Source organism: Brachyistius frenatus, unplaced genomic scaffold (genome assembly GCF_029030835.1).
Source record: "Brachyistius frenatus isolate BFR_SWC_R1_liver_20210118 unplaced genomic scaffold, ASM2903083v1 Contig_259, whole genome shotgun sequence".
NCBI classification, from domain to species: domain Eukaryota; kingdom Metazoa; phylum Chordata; class Actinopteri; family Embiotocidae; genus Brachyistius; species Brachyistius frenatus.
In genome coordinates, this window is record NW_027210858.1 from 195,330 (window position 1) to 220,134 (window position 24,805).

Below are 24,805 nucleotides of genomic sequence, written 5' to 3' on the forward strand. Positions count from 1 at the left end.
CTCCCTCCCCCCTCCACCTCACCCCATATCCCCCACACCTACACACACACACAACTCTGAACTCATCCATAACTTCAATGTGTTGAAGTGTTTCAGAGGGAAACATGAGGATTTTCACAATAAAACACATGAAACACCTTTTTAATTGAAGCACAAACAAACTTCAGCCTCAACTTCGTGTTTCAGACTTTATTCTTCTTATGTGCAAACAGGCGTCTTGATTTGTTCATTAAAGACTTCAAACAGGTAAAAATCAACAACAATATTAAATAAATATCCGTTTTTATATCATTTAAATGTAATGCTTAAATGTTCCTGCTTCAAAGTTAAATTTCAAAATGTATTATTCGGTAAAACAAAAATAAAAAAGCAAACCATAATTATGAAATAATCAGAATAATAAGTGTTATTTTCCCTCATGTCCTCCGGGGGGCGACGCTGCTCTCACTGCGCCTCCTTCAGGATGTCGGGGATGAACTCCTGGGCGTCTCTCAGTTCGTCCTTCCACTGCTGAGGGATGGCGCCTCCCCCCGACCCTCCCGACCCCCCCGCACCCAGCAGGGCGCCGAGCGCCGCGCCGCGGTTACAGTTCTCACCTGAGGACGAAACGTACAGCGTCACAAACGGCTGACTTCCCTTCAAGTCTACTCTTATTGTGAAAAGTAAGGCGGTGTTCCTGTACTAAAGAGAGATGAAAACCTCCACAGTTGCTGTTGGCCAGGATTCCTCCCGGCGGGTCGTCGTGGAACTCGTGAGCCAAGTAGAACAAGCTGCTCAGAGCTCCTGCCGGAGGACACAGAGGTCAGTGTGACTCGTGATAAACCGTGTGCACCTGAAGGCATCGTGGTGAATCACCTTCCGTGTAGCAGGCGAGGCCGAGGTGGTGGACGGCGCTCTGGTGGACCTTCAGTCTCTCCTCAGAGGATGGAGGACACCTGATCACAGCAATACACGTTCAAGACTTTTATTGTGAAAAACCTGCAGGAAGTGTTGCCTCTAACGGTAGCTGTAAAGCAGACGTGCTACGTAGCGTAGCGTCTCACCTGGCGGCCTTGCGACTGAAGCTCCGGCAGGTGTCCCAGACGTCCAGCCTCCTCAGAGCGAGCTCCGCCTGCTGCCGCACGCTGGCTCCGCCCACCACGGCGTGCAGCGCCCGGCTGTAGATGGACACGTTCTCCGGCACCTCGGGGTGAGGATGAGTCAGCTTCACCAACTCCACCGCCGCCGACACCTGCGGACAGACGGGGTCAAAGGTCACAGCGGGCCGAGGGAGGTGCTTTCAGACGCATCGCTGGTTCACTCACCGCTTGCTTCTCATTGGCCGACGCGGACAGCAGGACGAAGGGGAGGATCATGGGAAGGCAACCGATGGCGTTCAGCTGGCTGTCGGGAAACGAGGAGCTCAGCTTGGTTCTAGAGCGGTTCTCTGCAAACATCAGGACCTGGAGAACACGGAGAGAACACTGAGAACACGGAGAGAACACTGAGAACATGGAGAGAGAACGGAGAGAACTGAGAACATGGAGAGAACACTGATAACAAGGAGAGAACTGAGAACAAGGAGAGAACACTGAGAACAAGGAGAGAACGCTGAGAACACGGAGAGAACACTGATAACAAGGAGAGAACGCTGAGAACAAGGAGAGAACACGGAGAGAACACTGAGAGAACGCTGAGAACAAGGAGAGAACACTGAGAACAAGGAGAGAACACTGAGAACACGGAGAGAACACTGAGAACACGGAGAGAACGCTGAGAACAAGGAGAGAACGCTGAGAACACGGAGAGAACACTGAGAGAACGCTGAGAACAAGGAGAGAACACGGAGAACACTGAGAGAACGCTGAGAACAAGGAGAGAACACTGAGAACACGGAGAGAACACTGAGAACAAGGAGAGAACGCTGAGAACACGGAGAGAACACTGAGAACAAGGAGAGAACACTGAGAACACAGAGAGAACACTGAGAACAAGGAGAGAACGCTGAGAACACGGAGAGAACACTGAGAACACGGAGAGAACACTGAGAACAAGGAGAGAACGCTGAGAACACGGAGAGAACACTGAGAACACGGAGAGAACACTGAGAACAAGGAGAGAACGCTGAGAACACGGAGAGAACACGGAGAGAACACTGAGAGAACGCTGAGAACACGGAGAGAACACGGAGAGAACACTGAGAGAACGCTGAGAACACGGAGAGAACACTGAGAACACGGAGAGAACACTGAGAACACGGAGAGAACACAGAGAGAACACTGAGAACAAGGAGAGAACACTGAGAACAAGGAGAGAACACTGAGAACACGGAGAGAACACTGAGAGAACGCTGAGAACATGGAGAGAACACTGAGAGAACGCTGAGAACACGGAGAGAACACTGAGAGAACACTGAGAGAACGCTGAGAGAACGCTGAGAACATGGAGAGAACACTGAGAGAACGCTGAGAACATGGAGAGAACACTGAGAGAACACTGAGAGAACGCTGAGAACACTGAGAGAACACTGAGAGAACGCTGAGAACACGGAGAGAACACTGAGAACACGGAGAGAACACTGAGAGAACACTGAGAACACGGAGAGAACACTGAGAGAACGCTGAGAACACGGAGAGAACACGGAGAGAACACTGAGAGAACGCTGAGAACACGGAGAGAACACTGAGAACACGGAGAGAACACAGAGAGAACACTGAGAACAAGGAGAGAACACTGAGAGAACGCTGAGAACATGGAGAGAGCACTGAGAGAACGCTGAGAGAACGCTGAGAACATGGAGAGAACACGGAGAGAACCCGGAGAACCCGGAGCAGGTGTGTCCCAGCGCTGCATCAGCTGCTGGTTTACCTCCCTCGGTGCCGTCGGCCGGTTCTCCTGCCAGTCGGAGAAGAACCCGCGGTGGAAGGACTCTGCGTACGTGTCGTTGTGCGAGCCGGCCGTCGTCAGGAACTCAACGTAGTCCGTCAGGACGGCTGATCGAGCCTCCGGCTGAGACACGTCCACGAAACCACCGGAGACCAGGACACGAGACGCTCGCAGGGAACACAGGACATTCAGGGTGTTATCACCCGCCTGGAGACCTGGACACCACCGAAGAAGAGGAGTCACACAACACAGAGACACACAGAGACACAACACAGAGACACACAGAGACACAGTCACACAGAGACACACAGAGACACAACACAGAGACACACAGAGACACAGTCACACAGAGACACACAGAGACACAATACAAAGACACACAGAGACACAACACAGAGACACAATACACACAGAGACACAGTCACACAGAGACACAACACAGAGACACACAGAAACACAACACAGAGACACAGAGACGCACAGAGACACAGTCACACAGAGACACAACACAGAGACACACAGAGACACAGTCACACAGAGACACGACACACAGACAGAGAGACACAGAGACACAGTCACACAGATACACAGAGACACAATACAAAGACACACAGAGACACAATACAAAGACACACAGAGACACAACACAGAGACACACAGAGACACAACACAGAGACACACAGAGACACAACACACAGACACACACACAACGTCCACCAGTCGCGGTGCCGTGTGCGTTCGGCGTTACCGTGGTGATAGTGCACCGTGCCGTCGGAGGACTTCCACAAGTCCAGCTTGTCGTGCAGGATGACGCTGCCGACCACATCGGGACGCTCGGTGCCGGTCGACCAGGCCGTCCGCCCGCTGCCAGCTGAAACACAACACAGGAGCTCTACAACTCTTACTGGAAATCACTGCATGGGCTCAGGAACACTCTGAAAACCATCGTCTGTGAACACAGTTCATCGCTGCGTCCACAAATGCTGTTAAAACTCTCCAAAGAAGAAACCAGATAGAAACATGATCCAGAAACACCGCCGCCTTCTCTGGACCGAGATCATTGAAGATGGACTGAGGTGAAGTGGACAACTGTCCTGAGGTCTGATGGATCACAATCTGAGATTCGGTTTGGAAATCATGGACGCTGCATCCTCCAGGTTAAAAGGAGAGGGACCATCCAGCTTGTTATCAGCTCAGTTCTAAAGCCAGCATCTGTGATGGTACAGGATGCATTAGTGCACATGGCATGGGTAGCTTGAACATCTGGAAGGAAGCATTAATGCTGAATGATATATTCAGGTTTTGGAGCAATATATGCTGCCATCCAGACAACATCTCTTTCAGGGAAGGTCTTGTTTATTTCATCAGAACAACGTCCAACCACATTCTGCACGTATTCCAACAGCATGGCTCTCTAGTAGAAGAGTCCGCTGATAAACTGGCCTCCTGCAGTCCAGACCTGTCAATCATTGAAAACATCTGGAGCATCAGGACATGAACAATACAACAAAGGAGACCCTGAACTGTTGAGCAGCTGGAATCCTCTATCAGGCCAGAATGGGACCACATTTCACTTTCTAAACTCCAGAAACTGGTCTCCTCAGTTCATGAACGTTTCCAGAGTGTTGTTAAAAGAAGAGTTGATGCAGTACGGTGGTGAACATGAGGCTGTCGTACCGGTGTTGGACAGGCTGAGGATGCTGGACGGGTGTCGGCGTGCCGGCCCCCTGAAACCGGTGATCCAGCCTCCGAAGTCGCGCCGGATGTCCTGGACGTCGTAGTACCAGTGGACCGGCATGGACATGGAGTCGCCCGCACACATCGCCCACAACGCCTCGCCCACCGCCCGCCTGGCTGCAGACATCTCAGCCAGGTTTGACCTTTGACCTTCAACTGCATCACAGAAAGGTCATAAATAAGGAGTAAGGGATGAATTATTCAGAATATCAGCTGATCAAAGCTGCAGAGGAACAGAAACACCTGTAAATAATGTGATTGATGGATCTTCACCTGCTGGAGGATGATCAGCTCAGAACCGAGGAGAACCCATCAGAACATGGAGTGGACCGGTTCTGCTCGGTGTGGTTCCAGGCAGGTTAAACGTGATTCCGCGTTTTTAAACTTGTATAAGTTGGTTGTCACACCGTTACAAAACTACCCCGGAAGTGGCTGACGTGATTAGCACCCGTAGGCTCACCGACACCTTTTTAAAAGCACGTACCTCCCGTTAAATCTCGTGACGGGCCGTGTCCGGTTCCGGACACGCGACACGTCATTGAAAGGAATCATTTTGATGATATCTAACTTATGAAAGCAGTGTTACGACCAGTTTAAAACGTGTTTATGTTGACATTTCGTAACGTATGTAGTACGGTGGCCAGTGGAGGTCAATTCAAAAGGCGAAGTGCTGTTCTGAGAGCGCCTGGCAGACTGAACTCAGGGCACCAACCTGTGCGGCCTACGGCGGCCGGAGGGAACCAACACGTCGCGCATTCGTAAATCTGTCCAGATGTGTGTGCAGATGTGATGAATGAAAGCAGGTTAATTTATTTGATTAAACTCGATCATCGATTTAAACTAAAAACCTTCGATCATCGTTCATGTTGATCGATTATACTTTCGCTGCCCCCGTTAGCTGGAAGCAGCTAGCTCAGCTAGCTCGTTAGCTCCATTCATGAGCTGACTGAAGCGGGTCCAGGTGGAGCTGGTGCAGGTTAACGGTCGGGACTAGTTAGTTTAGTCATTGAACGGTTAGTTAAACTAACCACGCTGCTGCCTCGCGGGGTTTTCACCTGTCAATCTAGTTCTGGTGTTGTTAGCCCGCAGGTGGAGCTAGCTGCGGGCTAACAGGACGGAGATGGGCGATTCAGCGGATCCTCGAGATGTTGGTGAGAACAAACTTTATGTAGTACAAGTACAAGTACTGTAGTACAAGTACTGTAGTACAAGTACAAGTACTGTAGTACAAGTACAAGTACTGCAGTACTGTAGGACAAGTACTGCAGTACAAGTACAAGTACTGCAGTACAAGTACAAGTGCTGTAGTACAAGTACAAGTACTGCAGTACAGTAGTACAAGTACTGTAGTACAAGTACAAGTACTGCAGTACAAGTACAAGTACTGTAGGACAAGTACAAGTACTGTAGTACAAGTACTGCAGCACAAGTACTCACAACACAGAGAAAATACTGCAGTGAGTACTGTCAGCAAAATGTACTTCATATATGAAAAGTACCAGAAACGTGTTTTTCTTCGATGTTTTCAGATTAATATGTTTTTGAATCAATTAGATATAAAAACTGCAGTTTTTCTGTGGATTGGATCGAAGTGACGTCACAGCGATGATGATGATGGTGATGATGATGATGGTGATGATGATGGTGATGATGATGATGATGATGATGGTGATGATGATGATGGTGATGATGATGGTGATGATGATGATGATGATGATGATGGTGATGATGATGATGATGATGATGGTGATGATGGTGATGATGGTGATGATGATGGTGATGATGGTGATGATGATGGTGATGATGATGATGATGGTGATGATGATGATGATGGTGATGATGGTGATGATGATGGTGATGGTGATGATGATGATGATGATGGTGATGATGATGATGGTGATGATGATGGTGATGATGGTGATGATGGTGATGATGATGGTGATGATGGTGATGATGATGGTGATGATGATGATGATGGTGATGATGATGATGATGGTGATGATGGTGATGATGATGATGATGATGGTGATGGTGATGGTGATGATGATGATGATGATGGTGATGATGATGATGGTGATGATGGTGATGATGATGATGATGATGGTGATGATGATGATGATGGTGATGATGGTGATGATGATGATGATGATGATGGTCAGACATTCCCGCTGTGGAAGGACCGGTGTGGACTGAGCCGGAGAACTTCCTGTTTATCTATTTCTCAACTAAAACATGAAAAAACTTTCCAGATGTTTTTGGAGTGAATGGATCCATTTTAGTGTTGTTGTAGTTCCTCTCACTGCCAGAGGAGGGAGACAAACTGAGGTGATGGGCAGCCATAGACTGCTGGTTGGTCCTGGTCTTGGTCTTGGTCCTGGTCTTGGACCTGGTCTTGGTCTTGGTCTTGGTCCTGGTCCTGGACCTGGTCCTGGTCCTGGTTGTTGTGGTCCAGGTGGAGAACCATCATTAATCTGTTCTTGAGTCCAAACGTGACCCTGCTGTGTTTGTGGTCTCAGACCGGGCCAGAACCTTCTGGTCGGAGCAGGACGTGGACCAGGTCTTCAGCGGGGTCTCTGTGTACCTGGACCACCTGAAGGGCGTCCTGAGGAGGAACACGGCCACCGATAAAGGTCCCGCCCACCTCATGATTTGATTTGACCGTTTCCTGCTTCCTGTGGTGACGTCAGTGTTGTGTGTCCGTCAGAGTGCGTCCAGGCCATCAGGCTGCTGGACCTCCTGGACTTCTCGTCCCCGGCGTCTCCTCAGGACCAGGACTCCTCCGTGGTCCAGGTGGTGATCGGTGCGGGTGAGTGTGTGTCTGTCTGTGTGTGTGTGTGTGTGTGTGTGTGTGTGTGTGTGTGTGTGTGTGTGTGTGTGTGTGTGTGTGTGTGGTGGTGTTGTTGTTGTTGTTGTTGTTGTTGTTGTTGTTTCAGCGTGTGTTCCTCCACAGACGAGCTGCTGCCCTTCAACGGACCGTGCAGCTCCTCAGCGCCCCCTGCTGACCGGGAGGAGCTGCTGCCTCCTCTGACACCGGTCCAGCTGCAGTACCACCTGCACTCCTGCTGCAAGGTGACCTGCAGTCTGGAGCACGCACCACACGCGCATGTTCACCCTCCACTCCCTGTTTATATCGTTCTCCATGACGTCCTTTCAGTATAAACCTGGTGTTCTCCCTCCAGGCCTGCCTGCCCGGTTTACCCAGCATGCCTCAGTGCATGCCTGCGTTCTGGGGGGAGAACCCGCTGAAGGTCCCGCTGCTCTGCGGCTTTAAGAGGCTGAGCGGCGTGCCGCTGATGTCGCTGTTTGAAGTGGGCGTGGCTGCGGACGACATCGACGTGGAGGACGACCGATTCGTGGACGGCTGGGACGTCATCTACAAGACGCCGTGCGGACAGAGCCTCCGTAACCATGGCGACGTGATGCGGTTCCTGCTGGCCTCCGAAAGCTACGACATCCTGCAGGTCGGAAAATAGGAATTATTCTGAGAAGACTGAAGCTACGCTATCACCATAGCAACCAGTGACTCGGTTACAAATGTCTTCAGGAATGTTTCAGATCAATCAATAAGAAGCAAGAAGCTGCTGATCACTTTGTTTTGATTGATGGACTATCAAAATAAAAGCAGGAAGAGTTTTTATGTTCTGATTGTAGGAATATTTTTGATATGATCTCCTTCCTGCTGCAGGTGGACTTCTTCACCTTTGACCCCTCGGTGCGGTTGGACCCTCCTGCAGCAGGCGGCCCTCAGCGCCCGGAGCTGGACCTCAGCCGGGGGGCGGAGCCGACGCCGGTGGAGTTGTGCGTCGGTGATGCCGGCGCTCGTCCCGCTGACTTCCGCTACAGGAAGGACCGCTGGCCGCACGGCTGCTTCCTGGGCCGAGGCCCCGCCCTATTCGACGTCTGCTGCGACTGCAGCGATGGCTGCGCAGACTCAGAGCGCTGCGCCTGCGTTGCCATGACCACCGGGGGACGCCACTACAGCCACCACCGGCTCCTGGAGCCCGTCCCCACAGGGTAGGAGCTTTTCAAAATAAACTACAGCAGCTGCTTCAAAATAATTTAATTCTTCCGTCTATGTCCTTCAAAATAAAAGCGTTTCAGTTTTGACACCAGACTTTAATTTTGAAGGAACAAATAAAACATGTTTCTTTGATTAAATACTGAGAACCTGTCGGACCTGCCGGAGGTAGAAGTGTTGCCATAGTAACCCTGCGTCCGCCTGCTTCCTGTCAGGCTGTACGAGTGCGGTCCGTGGTGCGGCTGCGACCGGGCTCGCTGTCAGAACCGCCTCGTCCAGAGGGGCATCAGAGTCCGCCTCCAGGTCTTCTACACCGGCGACCGCGGCTGGGGCGTCCGTTGCCGTGACGACCTGGACCACGGCACCTTCGTGTGCATCTACGCGGGTGAGACTCGGGTTGGCGTTTAACGGCTCGGTTCAGGAGGCGGAGTCTAACCCGGTCTGATGTGCGCAGGTGTGGTCCTGCAGAGGGTCCAGAGCCCCCCCGCCGAGCTGCCGCCCCCGAAGCTGACCCGGGCCGACCTCCCGTCCGATGACGAGGTCGAGGTCGTCACCGAGTGGCTCGCCCCGCCGGTGCTGGAGGGGCGGAACAGCTTGCTGGAGGCGTCCCCGCCCACTTCGCCCCCCCTGCACGTCCCCGTGATCCAGAGACCGGGCGACGCCACGGTAACGGACCGTAACCAGGTGTGTTCACGTTAAACTGATCCCGCCCTGTAAACAGGAAGTAGGATGAGAACTCAAAAATAAAAGACACCAACATCAAGCAGGACAGAATATTTTCCGACGTTTTTTTCTTGAAATTATGAAGTCGTCATTTTAAAATTTTAGTTTTTTGGTAAAATTCTGACGGGAGAAGACGACTTTAGTCTTTATTCTTTTTGACTTTTTCTGTCTTTTAATTATAACTCGCTACTTTACAGAAGAATGTGTTTTATGACTGAGGAACCGTGGCTTCGTAGTTTGCTGAGTTTTCTGACGACTTCCTGTCCTGCGTGTTCAGGTTCAGACGGTGCTGGTTGGAGGTCCTCAGCCGACGACTCCGTCAGCAGGTACGAGCCAGAAGTGACTTTACTCATCACGTTTGGACGGCTTCAACAAAACCACGAAAAATATGAAAACCACTTCATTTTATTAAATAACTGTCCGAAAATAGAAAACAAATAGAAACAGATTCATTTGAACACAGAGAATAAGCTGAGATGATTGGATGCCGTCTGTCAGGTGACCATCCTCAGGAGGCGCAGCGGGAGACGGTTGCCACGGCGACGGCCGTTCAGGGCGTGAACGGCACGTCGGCGAGCGGCCAGAGGAGTTTAAAGAGAGCAGCGCAGATGGAGGACGTGTGTTTCCTGGACGGCAGCAGGGAGGGAAACGTGAGCCGCTTCCTCAACGTGAGTTCAACAACAACAACAACAGAGTAAACAAACAACAACAAATCAAACGGTCATCAGAAGGTGGCGCTGTATCAGAGCACTTATTTCTGTAATTTTTGTAATATTTTGGACGTTTTATTAACATTTTGGATATTTGAATAATTTTCAGATTGAAGGTTTTCTACTGGATTCTCAAGCTGTTGTTTGACCTTTGACCTCTCCTACAGCATAGCTGCCAGCCAAACCTGTTCGTCCAGAACGTCTTCACCGACTCCCACGACCCCGGCTTCCCCATCGTCTCCTTCTTCACCAACAGGTGAGGAGGCGGAGTGAGAGTCAGGCGTGTGTTGTTGTTGTTGTTGTTGTTGTTGTCGTCGTTGTCGTCATGGTGACGGCGGTTGGTTGTGTCTCCATCAGGGTCATAAAGGCCGGCACTGAGCTCACTTGGAATTACAGCGATGACACACAAACAGCCTCGCTGCTCAAACAGGAAGTGCCGTGTCTCTGCGGTAGCAACGGTTGCCAGGGACGGTTCGGCATCGAAGACAACCTGTGTGACATGTGGGAGGTCGGAGGTCACGCAGCGATGGAGGCCCGTTGATCCTTCTCCAGATTCACACTAATGAACATTTGTTTTTTTCTACTGAAGTTTGGAATAAAATATTTTTTGTAATACATTTTAAAAGCAGCTCAGTTTAGGATATTTTATTTTGAAATATAGTCATGTGTGTCTGGCATCGTTTAATTTCACAGGTCAGATTAGTGTCACTACCACACCTGAGTGCCAGCATAGGTGCAACTTATTTTGAAATCACAGTTATGATAATAACTTGATAATTTGACCCATTATGCTTTTGTTTTGAAATTCGAGTTTGGGCACATTCCTATTGCCACCACCCCTTTTATTTTGAAGCGACATTGTCATGTGAAGAAATGGCCATTGGTCACCATCACTAAGGCTTTTATTTTGAAATTCCAGGGCAGATTTTATGCAATGACTTCCTGGGGTAAGAGTCACAAGGAATTTTATTTTGAAAAATAAAATAGATTATCCATTTTGTTTTGGGAATTAAGTCTTGAAATTGTGTTCACGATAGGTTTTAGTTTGAAACTCCAACATGTACATTGAGATATCTCCATTTCATGGATTTTATTTAGAATTTCTAGGAACCGTTACTGCTGCTTTATTTTGAAGTTACAGCTGGACATTACAAGAAGACTTCCTTTTGTAGCAGCCTATGTGGTTTTTACTTTGAAATTCCAACGTTTTTTCTGAACCCTTGCAAATGCTTTTATTTTGAAATTGGGGTCGCACGTGGTGGACTTCCTTTTTTCTTAGCTGTCTCTCCGGCTTTTACTCTGAAACACCAGACCGGATCCCGGCTTGTTGTTTATATGTCCTCCTCCGGCCCGACCCACCGAGTTTCCTCCAAACAACGAAGCCGAACATGAGCGCTCCTCTGCGGCCTGCGTGTGTCCTCCTCCTCGGCCTCTCCTTGGCCGCGCTCTCCCCGTGCTCCGCCTGTCGGTTCCGGATCCCGCCTCACGACCAGGTGGCCCGAGTCGCCCGCTTCGTCGCCCACCAGTGCGACTGGGCCTCCATGGCCACCATCTCCACCCACAAGCCGGTGGTGGGTCAGCCGTTCTCCAACGCCTTCTCGGTGAGCGACGGGCCGCCGGGCTCCAGCTCCGGGGTGCCCTACATGTACCTGACCCGCATGGAGATCTCCGTGCAGGACCTGGAGGTGAGACTCGCCCGGCTCGTGTCACTGTTTGTAAAAGTGCCATCAAAGAATATTTACACCACAAACTTTTTTAGTATTCATACAGCAACATGAATTTATAACGTTCAAAACTCGGTTTAAAAATCTACGAATTCAGATTGTGTCGTTCCTTCCTCGCGTCTCTTGGTTTTATGACCGAAGTTTGAAGTGTGTTGGGAAAATCACCAATTGTTGTGAAGTGTAAAAAGCTTTGCCTTTCACCTTATTCTGTGTCTTCCAGTATTCCTTTACAATATTACAGCATTTATAGCGTTCAAAACTCCCACAGAGAAAGTTGATATTTTGGGAACATCAGTCATCTCCTGTGTTTAAAACTGCTGCAAGCTTCAGATGTTCCTCAACTTTATTCAGTCTTTACCGTACAACACTTCTGGAGGGATTTGTGGTATTCTGAGTCTAATAGACCTCACTAAAATCTTTAAGGACTTTTTACTATTTTATTTACAATATTTACAACTGCTATTAAGAAATTATTGCAGACTTAATGATTTGTTTAAATGTCTTGTATTGTTTTAAATGTGTACTCCAGCAGGGTCAAGTACTCTAATATAGGGCTTTGCAGCGTTTAAAGAAACATACTTTACTAAAACTGTACAGGCTTATATTTTATAGTTTATTTATAGTCTTGTACAAAAATTCTGTTGTATTAAATGTTAAAGAAATAATTTACAATGACTTTTTTGTACGTTCTGTATAATAATTAATCTAACTAATTAAAAAATACTTTCTTCAGCAACAGGTCACATAACTTCAGCATGAGGCAGCAGTTTTTGTGTGCAGTGACTCAGCAGTTTGGTGTTGGAGTCACGTGTGAGCTGACATCATGTGACCGAGAACCGGAGAGAGAACATGAGTCAGCACTTCTATTAGCTCCTTTAAGTCTTCAGAGTTACACAAAGCTGTAAATGTACATTAAAGAGGAACAAAGTTCACCAACTTCATGTTTTACAACTGCGTAAGGAAATATTCTAAAAACAGCATTTGGTGGGAAAAGTTCTGGTTTTAAAAACGTTTGTGTGTGTTACCTGATAACGGGGACGGTGTCAACGGGGACGGTACCACGGGGTGTTACCTGTCAACGGGGGCGGTACCACGGGGTGTTACCTGATAACGGGGACGGTGTCAACGGGGACGGTACCACGGGGTGTTACCTGTCAACGGGGGCGGTACCTGTCAACGGGGGCGGTACCTGTCAACGGGGACGGTACCTGTCAACGGGGGCGGTACCTGTCAGGTGTAACTCTGCCTCCCTGCAGGTGGACCGTCGGGCGTCTTTGTCCATGTCTCTGGCTCAGACGGAGTACTGCAGGCAGCAGGGCTTCGACCCTCAGAGTCCTCTGTGTGCCCACATCATCCTCTCTGGATCCGTCCTCCAGGTACCAACACACACACACACACCTGTTCCCACCTGTGTCCAGGTGCTGAAGTCTGACCAGTCACAATGCCCCCCCCCTCCCTCCCTGTTGTCCAGGTGAACGGGACAGAGGCGGAGTTTGCAAAGAAATCTCTGTTCAGTCGTCACCCGGAGATGATCGACTGGCCGACTGATCACAACTGGTTCTTCGCCAAGTTCAACATCACACAGGTACCAGTTATACTAGCAGTAATACTACCAGTAATACTACCAGTAATAATACCAGTTATACTACCAGTTATACTACCAGTAATGCTACCAGTAATAATACCAGTTATACTACCAGTTATACTACCAGTAATGCTACCAGTAATACTACCAGTTATACTACCAGTTATACTACCAGTAATGCTACCAGTAATACTACCAGTAATACTACCAGTAATAATACCAGTTATACTACCAGTTATACTACCAGTAATGCTACCAGTAATACTACCAGTTATACTACCAGTTATACTACCAGTAATACTACCAGTAGTCCCACTAAGTGCCCCTCCTCCGTGTTCCAGGTGTTGGTGTTGGATTATTTTGGCGGCGTGAAGACCGTCACTCCGGAGGAATATTTCCAGGCGACGCCGTACAGGAAGCACCACTGACGGTCGGTTTTCAAAAGTCAGAATGGAGTTGGTCTCAAAAACAATCGAAATAATAATAATCACGAATACAAAAATTATTATTAAGATTTTCCACAGAAGCCACAATTGACATTTTAAGTACAAATTATATCTTGAAGCCAAATTTTTTGATTTTTTTTTTTTTTTTTTTTTTTTTGTAAATGTAAACTTTTATATCAAAATTAAGATATACTTTGTCAAAACAATAACATTTTCTCTAAAAATGTGTAATTTGTTATTTTTTCCTTTTTGTGACAAAAATGTGCAGTGGCGGGAATCGACCCTGCGACCTGCAGCAGGTTGTCGGTTTGAATCTTGTTTGTCGTCTTCATAACGTCCAGTGAATTCTTCTCAGTTCAGTCATCAGGTCACAAATTTCAAACCATTTAAAGCACATTTTACCTTATTTTTTAAACATGTCATTATTTTTGTTTCTAGTTGACAAATTATTTTCATTTTTCATACATTTTAATTAGTTTAAATGAAACAAGAATTTATTGGATGTTCTATTAAATCCTCTTTACTTTGCCTTAAAACATTTAAAGTAGTGTTTTTCTGTCCTAAAAGTGAATAATAGGTAAACGTTTGGTCATTTTAAGACGTTTAATTCAAGTTTAAAAAAAGAAAATATTCATGATGTCATTTTTTTTCTTCTAATTATCAACATGTACTTAGAACTGAACCAAACTAACCAGGTTAATTATTCAATTTAGTTCATCTTTCTACAAAGAAATTCAAACTTTAAGGGGAAATGTCAGCTGTTAATTGCTTAGAATATAAAAGTTATGTGAAAAAAAGAAATAAGGAGCAAGCTGCAGTGCAGTGGTTTGACCACCAAGGGGAGTCGTTGGACTCCAGAAAACACAACTGCACATTTTAGGAGCAACAACTTCAAGTACAAACTATTTCATTTAGTTTGTTAAATTAAAACACAAGATAACTGTGTAAGAATCAAAGTTTCTTTTTGTATTTTTCTGTAACAACAAACTTTTCTCTTTTGTTTGTTTTATTTTGTGTCTCAATGCAAAACTGCATTCACTAAATGAGAGCGTGAAGGAGTCATGTGACAGGATTTTTCACTGGTGTTCGTTTGGACCACAAACTGCACTTTATTAAACGGATTCAGATGCCAGAACTCATTAACTTCCATTTGAAATTAGACTCAACAGGTTTGTAGTCTTGATCCCACTTTGAAGTAGCTACATTTCCCATGAGTCTTTAGGTTTTTTAAAACCTCAGGGATGATGAAGTTCTGGAAGTTTGTGATTTAATGTTTGGAAAAAGTTTGACAAAAATTGATTTCCTGTTTTTTCATGATTTATAGAAATGACTGTTCAGATACGACTGTGACTAACAGCTCGATACTCATTCATCTGAAAACATGGACAGAAAGCTGGCATCTCATTTTGAGAAATGCGTAAAACAAGCTTGCACGGGGGCGGGGCTTAATACGGTGTCTGTGGGAGGGGCGGGGTTTAACTTTGCTTCCCTTAAAGATAATTTTAAATATCTTTACGATCTTCTGCTTCTTCCTGAATGGAAATCTACATTTTTGTAAGAACTTTTTGCTGTGAAATATAATTTTTTCAGATAATAAATTATTTGTTTAAATAAAGACTTTAAAAGATAAGATGTGTCCTCCTCATGTTTATTCTTACTTATTTTAATGTAATGATCAGAAGCTTTACTTACAGCATCGTTGTGTTCGACCTCCTGGAAAAAGGCGTGTTGTTATTTTATTTGTTTTGGATGTTATTTATTGTATTTAATGTTTCAAAATCTCCTCATCACTGTTAACCGCAGCAACACTGAGAAAGTCCTTGAAAGTTTCTGGACTATATTTTAAGGTTTTTCCAGACTGAATAATCAGCTGATACGACAACGACACTTTACAGTATTTGAGACAGCTTTGTGTTTTTCCTGGTTTTAAAGGAGACGAAGAAGTTATGATGACAGAAGCTGACAAACTTCTCTTTACTCAAAGCGTCGTCACCAAAACAAACGTTTTCATGTTTATTTTCATTTCTATTCATCGACTCAGTCAATCACTTTTAAATTCAGAATATTTCCAGAGCGAAGATTTGAGAAGTTTCCGGTTTGTTTGGTGACCTGTTGCAGGGCCTTGACCCCCAGCTTGGGAACCATTGAGTGCTTCAGTATTATTCAACATGTCGACTGACATTTTTGATCTCTGAACCGAGACGAGTGAATAAAGGAAACGGAGTCGGTGCAGATTAAGATTTTTAAGATTTGCTCTCGGTTTCAGTCTGAACATGAAAAACAGCCGATGAAGAACTAAAAGCCGAGCGGTGTGTTTGTGTGTGTCATCGTGTGGGAGAAGTATGTCACCGTGTGTCACCTGCTCAGCAGCTCTTCACCACTTCCTGTTCCGCCATCAGACGAGTTGAAGACGCTCGCTTCGCTTCGTCGTGACGACGCTCGCTTCACTTCGTCGTGACGACCGGTGGAAGAACCACGAGCGCTTTTCACAAAGCTCCGGACTTCTGGCCTGCTGGTCCTCGTTTTGGTGTTTCCTCCGGCAGGTAGGACCCCCCCCCCCCCCCACACACACACACACACACTACATATAGATATTTATATATTTTACAGATGTGACTTTCCTTCTTGCTGCTTAAGATTAGAAATGAAAGCAGCTTTTGTAAAAACAACGGACTGTTGGATTATTAGATCAGTTTCACTACTTTGATTTGAATGAGTTGTATTTAGCAGGTGATGATGATGATGATGATGAAGATGATGCATTAGTCACAACTTTCCAACATGTTTGACACCTTTTGTTCAACAACAGCTCTGCAAAGCTTCGAACGCATCGTAACGTGCAGAAAATGTGGATATGGATTTGTGGTTTCCGTGTTTTGTTCTTGTGTGAAGAAATTAAAAGAGTTTTCAAACAGCAGAAAAAGTTTCAAACCGGAGACAAAAAGATGTGAATGTAGACGCGGCTGCTGGCGGCCATGTTGGAGGTTTTATTCTCGTCAGCAGAACTGAACACGGATCCTTTCTGTCTGTTTTCAGGCTGAACTGATCGTTTCTGTCTCCAGCTGATTGATCTGTCACAAGAAAACCAATAATTCATGAGCTAGTTGAGCTGACTTTAGCAGTTAGCACGTCTGGTTAGCACGTTAGTGAACAAATGAGGATCAGCGTCAACACAAGGACTTTTATTGACTTCAGTTTTAGATGTTTCATTTTCTGTTTTGTTCATTTTTCTATTCACGTTTTGAAGGAAATGTCCATATTTTTAAACCGGAATCTGAACATTTGTACTTTCCAAACATAAAAATGAAAAGATCAGATTAAACCATGAAAGACTTTTAAACCGTCTCACTTTACAAATATTTAATTCCAGCTCAGGCGGTCAAAGTCCAGTTTAAACCAGACAAAGTTCACAGAAGTTTAAACCTTCAAACACCAGTTTTAACCCGTTAAAGATGAGGTCATTAAAAAAGGGATCAAATGATCCAAACCAGTTTCAAACATTTCCATTTTCTCCCTTCGAACACAGAACGCGGTGTTTTAACGATGTTTGAAGATCTTTGAGTCGAACATCAAGTTGGAAGAAAGTCGGTTAAAACGACGTTGAACACGTAGAGCGAGCCGGTGAACTCTTTAACTCGGACTAAATCCATCTCTGTTGGTGCTGTTTGTGGTCTGAGTTCAAATCTTTGGAACGTGAACAGAAAGAAGAAAGCTGCGTTCGGGCTTTTCAGGATGAATTCATGTGTTCGTTCCTTTCTCTTCAAGCTTGAACGTTATCAGCTGATTTTTGGAGTTTGTTTTGTTCCGACTAACGAAGGGACGTTAAACGTGAGCGAGAAACGTCGGATGAACGGAGCCGAAGCTCTTCAGGTCGAAGTACATTCACTGACGTCGGCCTGAATCCAACGACGATCGCTTTAAATTCAAAGTCGTTTGCAGTGTAAAAGTGTGAAATGGAGGTTGGCGGTGTTCCCGGAGACGTGGTCGGTGTGACCACGCTGACTGAAACTCCGTTCAGGAAGCAGCGTCGCAGATTCACCTCACAGCGAAGCCTCGAACGGACGCTGGCGAGCTCACGTGACCTGAAGACCAGTTTCAGACCCGACTCTCAGGAAGGTTTGAAAAGAACACAAACTGAAAGCACCGTTTTCACTTCTTTCTTTTTGCTGTTTCTCAACTCGGCGGCCATCTTTGATGGAAGATGAAATGAAAACACGACGAGTGTCCTGGATTCAGTTTCAGGTGCAAACTGTCGACTGTGAAACCGCAGCGACGCGTCGAAGGCTTCGTGTTTCCTCAACACGCTGTTCTGTGAAACGCTGGTTTGGACCGTCAGATAGCGTGTAGCGTGTTTATCGTCTGGTTCTTATCTGCAGCTCTGTGACCGAACAGCAGCAGATAAGAGTTTGTAAAGATAAAACCAACATCGTATCTCGGTGGGACGGATCGATGGCGCAATAATGGAGAAGGTTCCAGAACACGCGTCACGACAACAACCGACGAACTCCAGATCGCATCAATTCACACAAACACGTTCCACAACACGTTCCACAACACGTTCCACAACACCTTCCACAACACGTTCCACAACACGTTGGCGGCTTTCACATGATCCGGGATTGTTTAGCGTGTTGTTCTTCCCGTGTTTTCATGGCGGTACTGATGCTCTCCTGCTGCGTTCACACCGACACGTTGTCATGGAAACGAGCGGAACAGTTGACTGACGGTCATTAAACATATGATGGATGTTTCCTCGGTGACTCAGACAGAAAACATTACGGCTGAAAGCTTCACTTCATCTGACTCACTAGTTTCTACTGTTTCTACTGATTCTACTAGTTTCTACTGTTTCTACTAGTTTCTACTGATTCTACTAGTTTCTACTGATTCTAATAGTTTCTACTGTTTCTACTAGTTTCTACTGATTCTACTAGTTTCTACTGATTCTAATAGTTTCTACTGATTCTACTAGTTTCTACTGATTCTACTAGTTTCTACTGTTTCTACTAGTTTCTACTGATTCTACTAGTTTCTACTGTTTCTACTAGTTTCTACTGATTTTAATAGTTTCTACTGTTTCTACTAGTTTCTACTGATTCTACTAGTTTCTACTGTTTCTACTAGTTTCTACTGATTCTAATAGTTTGAACTGTTTCTACTAGTTTCTACTGATTCTACTGTTTCTACTGATTCTAATAGTTTCTACTGTTTCTACTGATTCTACTAGATTCTACTGATTCTACTTGTTTCTACTGTTTCTACTAGTTTCTACTGATTCTAATAGTTTCTACTGTTTCTACCGATTCTACTAGTTTCTACCGATTCCAATAGTTTCTACCGATTCTAATAGTTTCTACCGTTTCTACTAGTTTCTACCGATTCTACTAGTTTCTACCGTTTCTACTAGTTTCTACCGTTTCTCCTAGTTTCTACCGATTCTACTAGTTTCTACCGATTCTACTAGTTTCTACCGTTTCTACTAGTTTCTACCGTTTCTCCTAGTTTCTACCGATTCTACTAGTTTCTACCGATTCCAATAGTTTCTACCGATTCTACTAGTTTCTACCGTTTCTACTAGTTTCTACCGTTTCTCCTAGTTTCTACCGATTCTACTAGTTTCTACCGTTTCTACTAGTTTCTACCGATTCTCCTAGTTTCTACCGATTCTACTAGTTTCTACCGTTTCTCCTAGTTTCTACCGATTCTACTAGTTTCTACCGAATCTAATAGTTTCTACCGTTTCTACTGATTCTACTAGTTTCTACTGTTTCTACTAGTTTCTACTGATTCTACTAGTTTCTACTGTTTCTACTGATTCTACTAGTTTCCACTGATTCTAATAGTTTCTACTGTTTCTACTAGTTTCTACTGTTTTGACTAGTTTCTACTGATTCTACTAGTTTCTATTGATTCTACTAGTTTCTACTGATTCTACTAGTTTCTACTGATTCTAATAGTTTCTACTGTTTCTACTAGTTTCTACCGATTCTACAAGTTTCTACCGTTTCTACTGATTCTACTAGTTTCTACCGTTTCTACTAGTTTCTACCGATTCTAATAGTTTCTACCGTTTCTAATAGTTTCTACCGTTTCTACTAGTTTCTACCGATTCTAATAGTTTCTACCGTTTCTACTGATTCCAATAGTTTCTACCGTTTCTACTGGTTTCTACCGTTTCTACTGGTGTTAGAAAAATGACTCAGAGGCTGTATTCAAAATCAAACATATCGGACATTTATTCATGCAAGAAGGAGCAAGCATCCGTTTACTTCACTCCACATGTCCACTCAAAGAAAGATGTCCAGCATTGCTCAGCGTCTCTCCTCCGTAGTTCAGCTTTTATACAGTTTGACAAACAGTTGACGTCCACCCCCATTCCCTTTACATCTGAGTTCAGCTGTAGGTCACAAGATAAGGACATATGGACGTCGTAACATACGGACGTTGTAAATTAGACCATGCTGTGGACAGATAGTACTGAGTGAGGTCGTAGGTCACACGATCAAGACACGGAGACGTCGTGTCTGAGAACATGCTGTGGACAGATAAATACTGAGACAATAGAACAAGTACGATGAGTTCATTATTTTTCCATCCACTAGTTTCTACTAGTTTCTACTGTTTCTACTGTTTCTTCATTTCTGAACATCAACACCGAGAAATTACAAGAATACATACGTGATCTTATTCACAGCTACAACACACACACACACACACACACACACACACACACACACACACACACACACACACACACACACACACACACACACACACCCACACTAACACACACACACCAACTACAGACCTCAGCGACCATGAACTGATGATGTCTTTTTGACATCTGCGTTGCCATGGAGAAGCAGGATGTAAGGTCTCATGTTGTGTGACATTTCTCAGAAGTTCACCGTCGAGCTTTATCGATTCATCTTTATTAGATTGGTTTATTATTTTGTCACTGTTTCCCACAGTCCGTCTTCAAATGTCTCTGAACGTCTTCAAATGTCTTCAAACGTCTTCAAATGTCTCTAAACATCTTCAAATGTCTTCAAATGTCTCTAAACGTCTTCAAACGTCTTCAAATGTCTTCGAATGTCTTCAAATGTCTCTAAACGTCTTCAAATGTCTTCAAATGTCTCTAAACGTCTTCAAACGTCTTCAAATGTCTTCAAACAGCCGAACAACCAAAAGCTTTTTTCTGATGCTGATAGCAGAGCGGACAAAGAGGAGTTGAAAGTGTAGAGATGACTGAATGCAGATAGACCTGCCTGGTAACATGATGAGATAAAGAGGAGGAAGAGGAGGAGGGGGAGGAGGAGGAGGAAGGTTTAAAACACCAAAGATGAAGCAATTAGCTGAAAAAAAACAGAGATGATTTGGTGTCCACATCATGTATTTCCTCAGAAAGAAGCAGACGTCTCTCCACCAAACTCCATGAACTTTTCTTTACATTCTACTGAACTCTGCTGTTTGAAACATGATGGACACAAGTCAGGAGACAGTTTGCATTTTTTGTGTCTTTGGTTGTCTTTCTGTTTGACTAACACACTGGTATTACACACACACACACACACACACACACACACACACACACACACACACACACACACACACACACACACACACACACACACACACACTGAACCACATGTGAACACACCTGTCAGTTAATGAGCCACACGAGAGCTCAGCAGCAGCTGAGGAAACCACCGAGGCTCTTTCTCACACACACACACACACACACACACACACACACACACACACACACACACACACACACACACACACACACACACACACACACACTGCACGAACAAACCTTCCCTCAACTTCATTTAAAGGAAGACACCAGAATACAGAAATAAAAACTCCTTCATATGAGCTGGGGGAGAAAACAAACGCACCTTTTTAAATGTGTTGCTTCTTTGTGGTGTAAAACTTCAATAAATCATGATGTATGTGGACAGCTGTAAAACAATGAAAATCTCTCCACCAAACTCCACTAACTTTTCTTCCGTTTTTAGTGACTTGTTTTGTTTTCTCTGACCTTTGACCTCCACAGACGTGATGGCGCTGTACGAACCTCAGATGTGTTACATCCTGGACGGCTTCCTCGGCCTGTACGGCATCATCATCACCGGCATGTTCATCAAGGAGAAGGTGGGTCGGCCACGAACCTTCACACGGCCGGACTTATCGGTCTGGACTCAGACTTATCGGTCTGGACTCAGACTTATCGGTGTGGACTCAGGACTTGTTAGTCTGGACTCAGGACTTGTTAGTCTGGACTCAGGACTTATTGGTCTGGACTCAGACTTATCGGTCTGGACTCAGACTTATCGGTCTGGACTCAGACTTATCGGTGTGGACTCAGACTTATCGGTCTGGACTCAGACTTATCGGTCTGGACTCAGACTTATCGGTGTGGACTCAGGACTTGTTAGTCTGGACTCAGGACTTGTTGGTCTGGACTCAGACTTGTCGGTCTGGACTCAGACTTATCGGTGTGGACTCAGGACTTGTTAGTCTGGACTCAGGACTTGTTAGTCTGGACTCAGGACTTGTCGGTCTGGACTCAGGACTTGTTAGTCTGGACTCAGGACTTGTTAGTCTGGACTCAGGACTTGTCGGTCTGGACTCAGGACTTGTCGGTCTGGACTCAGGACTTGTCGGTCTGGACTAACCGTGGTTCCTGTTCTTCTGCAGTTCTTCCAGACCAAGGTGAAGGTGACGGAGGAGTGCGTCTACACCGTGAGTCTCTGGAACATCTGAACACCGACGGTTTAATGTAGCTCTTCAGAACAGGAAGTAATGATGGTGAACAGGAAGTGATGAAGAGGATTAACCAGTGTTTTTGTGTTTAGGACCTGAATGGCCAGAACACCGTTGATTACGCCCCGCTGGTGAGAGACGCCGAGAGAGGAAGAGTGAGTCCACCGTGGTTCTACCTCATATTAATTATGCTAACGATTAACAAACAGCAGAAATCCCTTCAATAGAACCGACCCACGTAGAACCTTTAGAGAACCCAATGAGCTCCATTGAACAACAATATCTAAGAACAAAAACATTTCAATCTCCACGAAACGTTAAAATCGTGCGTTTTTGATAAACTATAAGCTCAGAGAAGGAACCTTGAAGGAACCTTGAAGGAACCAGACTCAAACTTACACTAATGAACTCTGAAGAAGTTGTAGAAGTTGTAGAAGTTGATGTGAATGAGGTTCTGATTGACCGTTGAAGTTGGCGTAATAATAAAAATGTATTTCACGTGTCACGTTGTGTCTTTAGAACCGGCGGACGGCTGACGACGGCATCTACACGGTAACAAACACGTTTCATTGGTTGTTTAAGTCATGTGATGCGTTTAATATTGAACTTTTCAGACTTCCATATTGGAGACAAATAGTAAACGTGGCTTTAAGATGTTATTTTGAAATGTCTCCAACGGTATATTCTAATAAAGTATATAATATGTGACGTGTTTTAAACGCAGGGTTTGACTAAAAACTCAGACGGACAATATAAAGAGCTTCCTGTCAAAAGAGAGGTGAGCGCTCAACAGTCACACCTTTTCTACTTTCATGCTTTTGTTCTCATTTATTTCAGTTTCCAGAAAACACATTTATTATCATTTATTTAGAATTTGTTCTGAATAAATAGATGTTTGTGTTTTTGTAGCGTCAGAGGAAGAACGAGCAGGTTTATCAGGTGAGCAGGAAAAAGTTGATTTGAACAAACCTGCTTCAGACACGGTTGATTGATTGGTTGGTTGATTGACTGGCTGACTAATTGATTGATTGGCTGACTGATTGATTGACTGACTGATTGATTGATTGATTGATTGATTGATTGATTGATTGATTGATTGATTGACTGATTGATTGGTTGACTGACTGATTGCCATGTGTTCAGGGTCTGAGTTCGGCCTCCAGAGATACCTACGACTCCCTGCAGATGCAGCCGCTTTCTGCTCGCTAACGACGTCCGTTCAGACTTCAGTTCAGAAGTTCTCGTTTTCTGACGACAGAACTTGTGACAGTTTGAGCGTCCGACTTTTCGAAGGTTTGTCGAGTCTTGATTCAGGAAACATCCAGAAGGTCCAACTCATTTTTGTTTGAAGAATTGTTCAATAACAGACGAGAAATCTCTCACATTTGATTTTACCAGCAGTTAATTGAATTGAAAATGTATAATATGTCAATACAATCTGTCTTCAAGATGACATATCCAATAAATAATAATGGATAAATTCATTAGTAATTTGAATACATAATCATAAGATGTGTCATATAGCTGTTAAATAATGAAAAAAGTTTCTGTACTCTGAAGGTTCATTAATCTGAAAAAAAAAAAAAGTGTTTCATTACAGCAGTTTGTTTTGTAAATTGTTCATCTCATTAATATTTTTACTTCAGAGCATCTTTGTTTAATATCACAAAATACAAAAAATAAGATCCGAAGCAGTGCTGTGATTGGTTGTTGCCTGAGTGAACAGCCAATCACATGACTGGCTTTGACTGAAAGAAAATAAGAGGAAAATAAACTGCGTGAATATTTACACAGTGAATCAGTGATGTTAAATAAGGTTTAAAAAATGTCCCAGTTTTTATTTCATTTTTGGTCAGGATTTCTTTAAATGATTAACTTGTTTAAAATTGAACCTTTTGGGCCTCCTTGGATGAGACAATAAAAACCAGTGCAGCTTTAAGTTTCTTTGTTGGTCAGGGTGCTTTTTTATTATTGTAGAACTTTAGATGGTTATAATCAATCAGTCGCTTGTTTTTTTCATGCTGATTTTTTTCCTGAGAATTTTTGCAGTCGCGATTGTTGTTACGTTTCTGTACGAATATTAGCTCCATTATAAAAGTCATGTTTGCTCTGTAATAGCTGCTTGTGTCTGATATTAAAATGTCTTACTGATTAATTCTTTTCAGGCAGTTGAACATTTCATTTTACACGTTTCTGCCACCTGGTGGACAAAAAGTAAAAGCACC

The 24,805-nt window shown here is 44.8% G+C and overlaps 4 protein-coding genes across 5 annotated transcripts; 3 read left to right on the forward strand and 1 right to left on the reverse strand.

Moving 5' to 3' along the window:
- Positions 1 to 169: 169 nt before the first annotated feature.
- Positions 170 to 5,186, reverse strand: LOC138634381 (uncharacterized). The gene is made up of 9 exons (XM_069721281.1): positions 4,876 to 5,186; positions 4,543 to 4,758; positions 3,614 to 3,736; positions 2,848 to 3,080; positions 1,305 to 1,442; positions 1,044 to 1,231; positions 856 to 935; positions 700 to 783; positions 170 to 596 (listed from the first exon to the last, which is right to left on the reverse strand). Exons 2-9 carry the CDS (start codon positions 4,727 to 4,729, stop codon positions 445 to 447), a joined length of 1,185 nt encoding a protein of 394 aa, XP_069577382.1. The 5' UTR covers positions 4,730 to 4,758; positions 4,876 to 5,186; the 3' UTR covers positions 170 to 444.
- Positions 5,187 to 5,311: 125 nt separating this feature from the next.
- setdb2 (SET domain bifurcated histone lysine methyltransferase 2) lies at positions 5,312 to 10,681 on the forward strand. Of its 2 annotated transcripts, none has more exons than XM_069721268.1 (12): positions 5,312 to 5,753; positions 7,119 to 7,232; positions 7,307 to 7,408; positions 7,553 to 7,671; positions 7,782 to 8,063; positions 8,288 to 8,616; positions 8,836 to 9,005; positions 9,075 to 9,304; positions 9,621 to 9,669; positions 9,842 to 10,011; positions 10,221 to 10,309; positions 10,411 to 10,681. In XM_069721268.1, the coding sequence occupies exons 1-12, from the start codon at positions 5,723 to 5,725 to the stop codon at positions 10,592 to 10,594; spliced, it is 1,869 nt and encodes a 622-aa protein (XP_069577369.1). In that variant the 5' UTR covers positions 5,312 to 5,722; the 3' UTR covers positions 10,595 to 10,681. The 2 variants fall into 2 exon arrangements, with proteins under 2 accessions (XP_069577369.1, XP_069577370.1); XM_069721269.1 differs by having other exon boundaries at positions 5,381 to 5,405.
- A 727-nt stretch (positions 10,682 to 11,408) lies between these two features.
- Positions 11,409 to 15,438, forward strand: creg1 (cellular repressor of E1A-stimulated genes 1). The gene is made up of 4 exons (XM_069721284.1): positions 11,409 to 11,738; positions 13,034 to 13,153; positions 13,249 to 13,362; positions 13,704 to 15,438. Exons 1-4 carry the CDS (start codon positions 11,442 to 11,444, stop codon positions 13,788 to 13,790), a joined length of 618 nt encoding a protein of 205 aa, XP_069577385.1. The 5' UTR covers positions 11,409 to 11,441; the 3' UTR covers positions 13,791 to 15,438.
- Positions 15,439 to 16,262: 824 nt separating this feature from the next.
- Positions 16,263 to 24,735, forward strand: LOC138634386 (T-cell surface glycoprotein CD3 zeta chain-like). Its single transcript, XM_069721287.1, has 8 exons — positions 16,263 to 16,351; positions 21,871 to 21,968; positions 22,515 to 22,559; positions 22,673 to 22,735; positions 23,100 to 23,132; positions 23,305 to 23,358; positions 23,490 to 23,519; positions 23,724 to 24,735. Exons 2-8 carry the CDS (start codon positions 21,876 to 21,878, stop codon positions 23,787 to 23,789), a joined length of 384 nt encoding a protein of 127 aa, XP_069577388.1. The 5' UTR covers positions 16,263 to 16,351; positions 21,871 to 21,875; the 3' UTR covers positions 23,790 to 24,735.
- Positions 24,736 to 24,805: the final 70 nt, after the last annotated feature.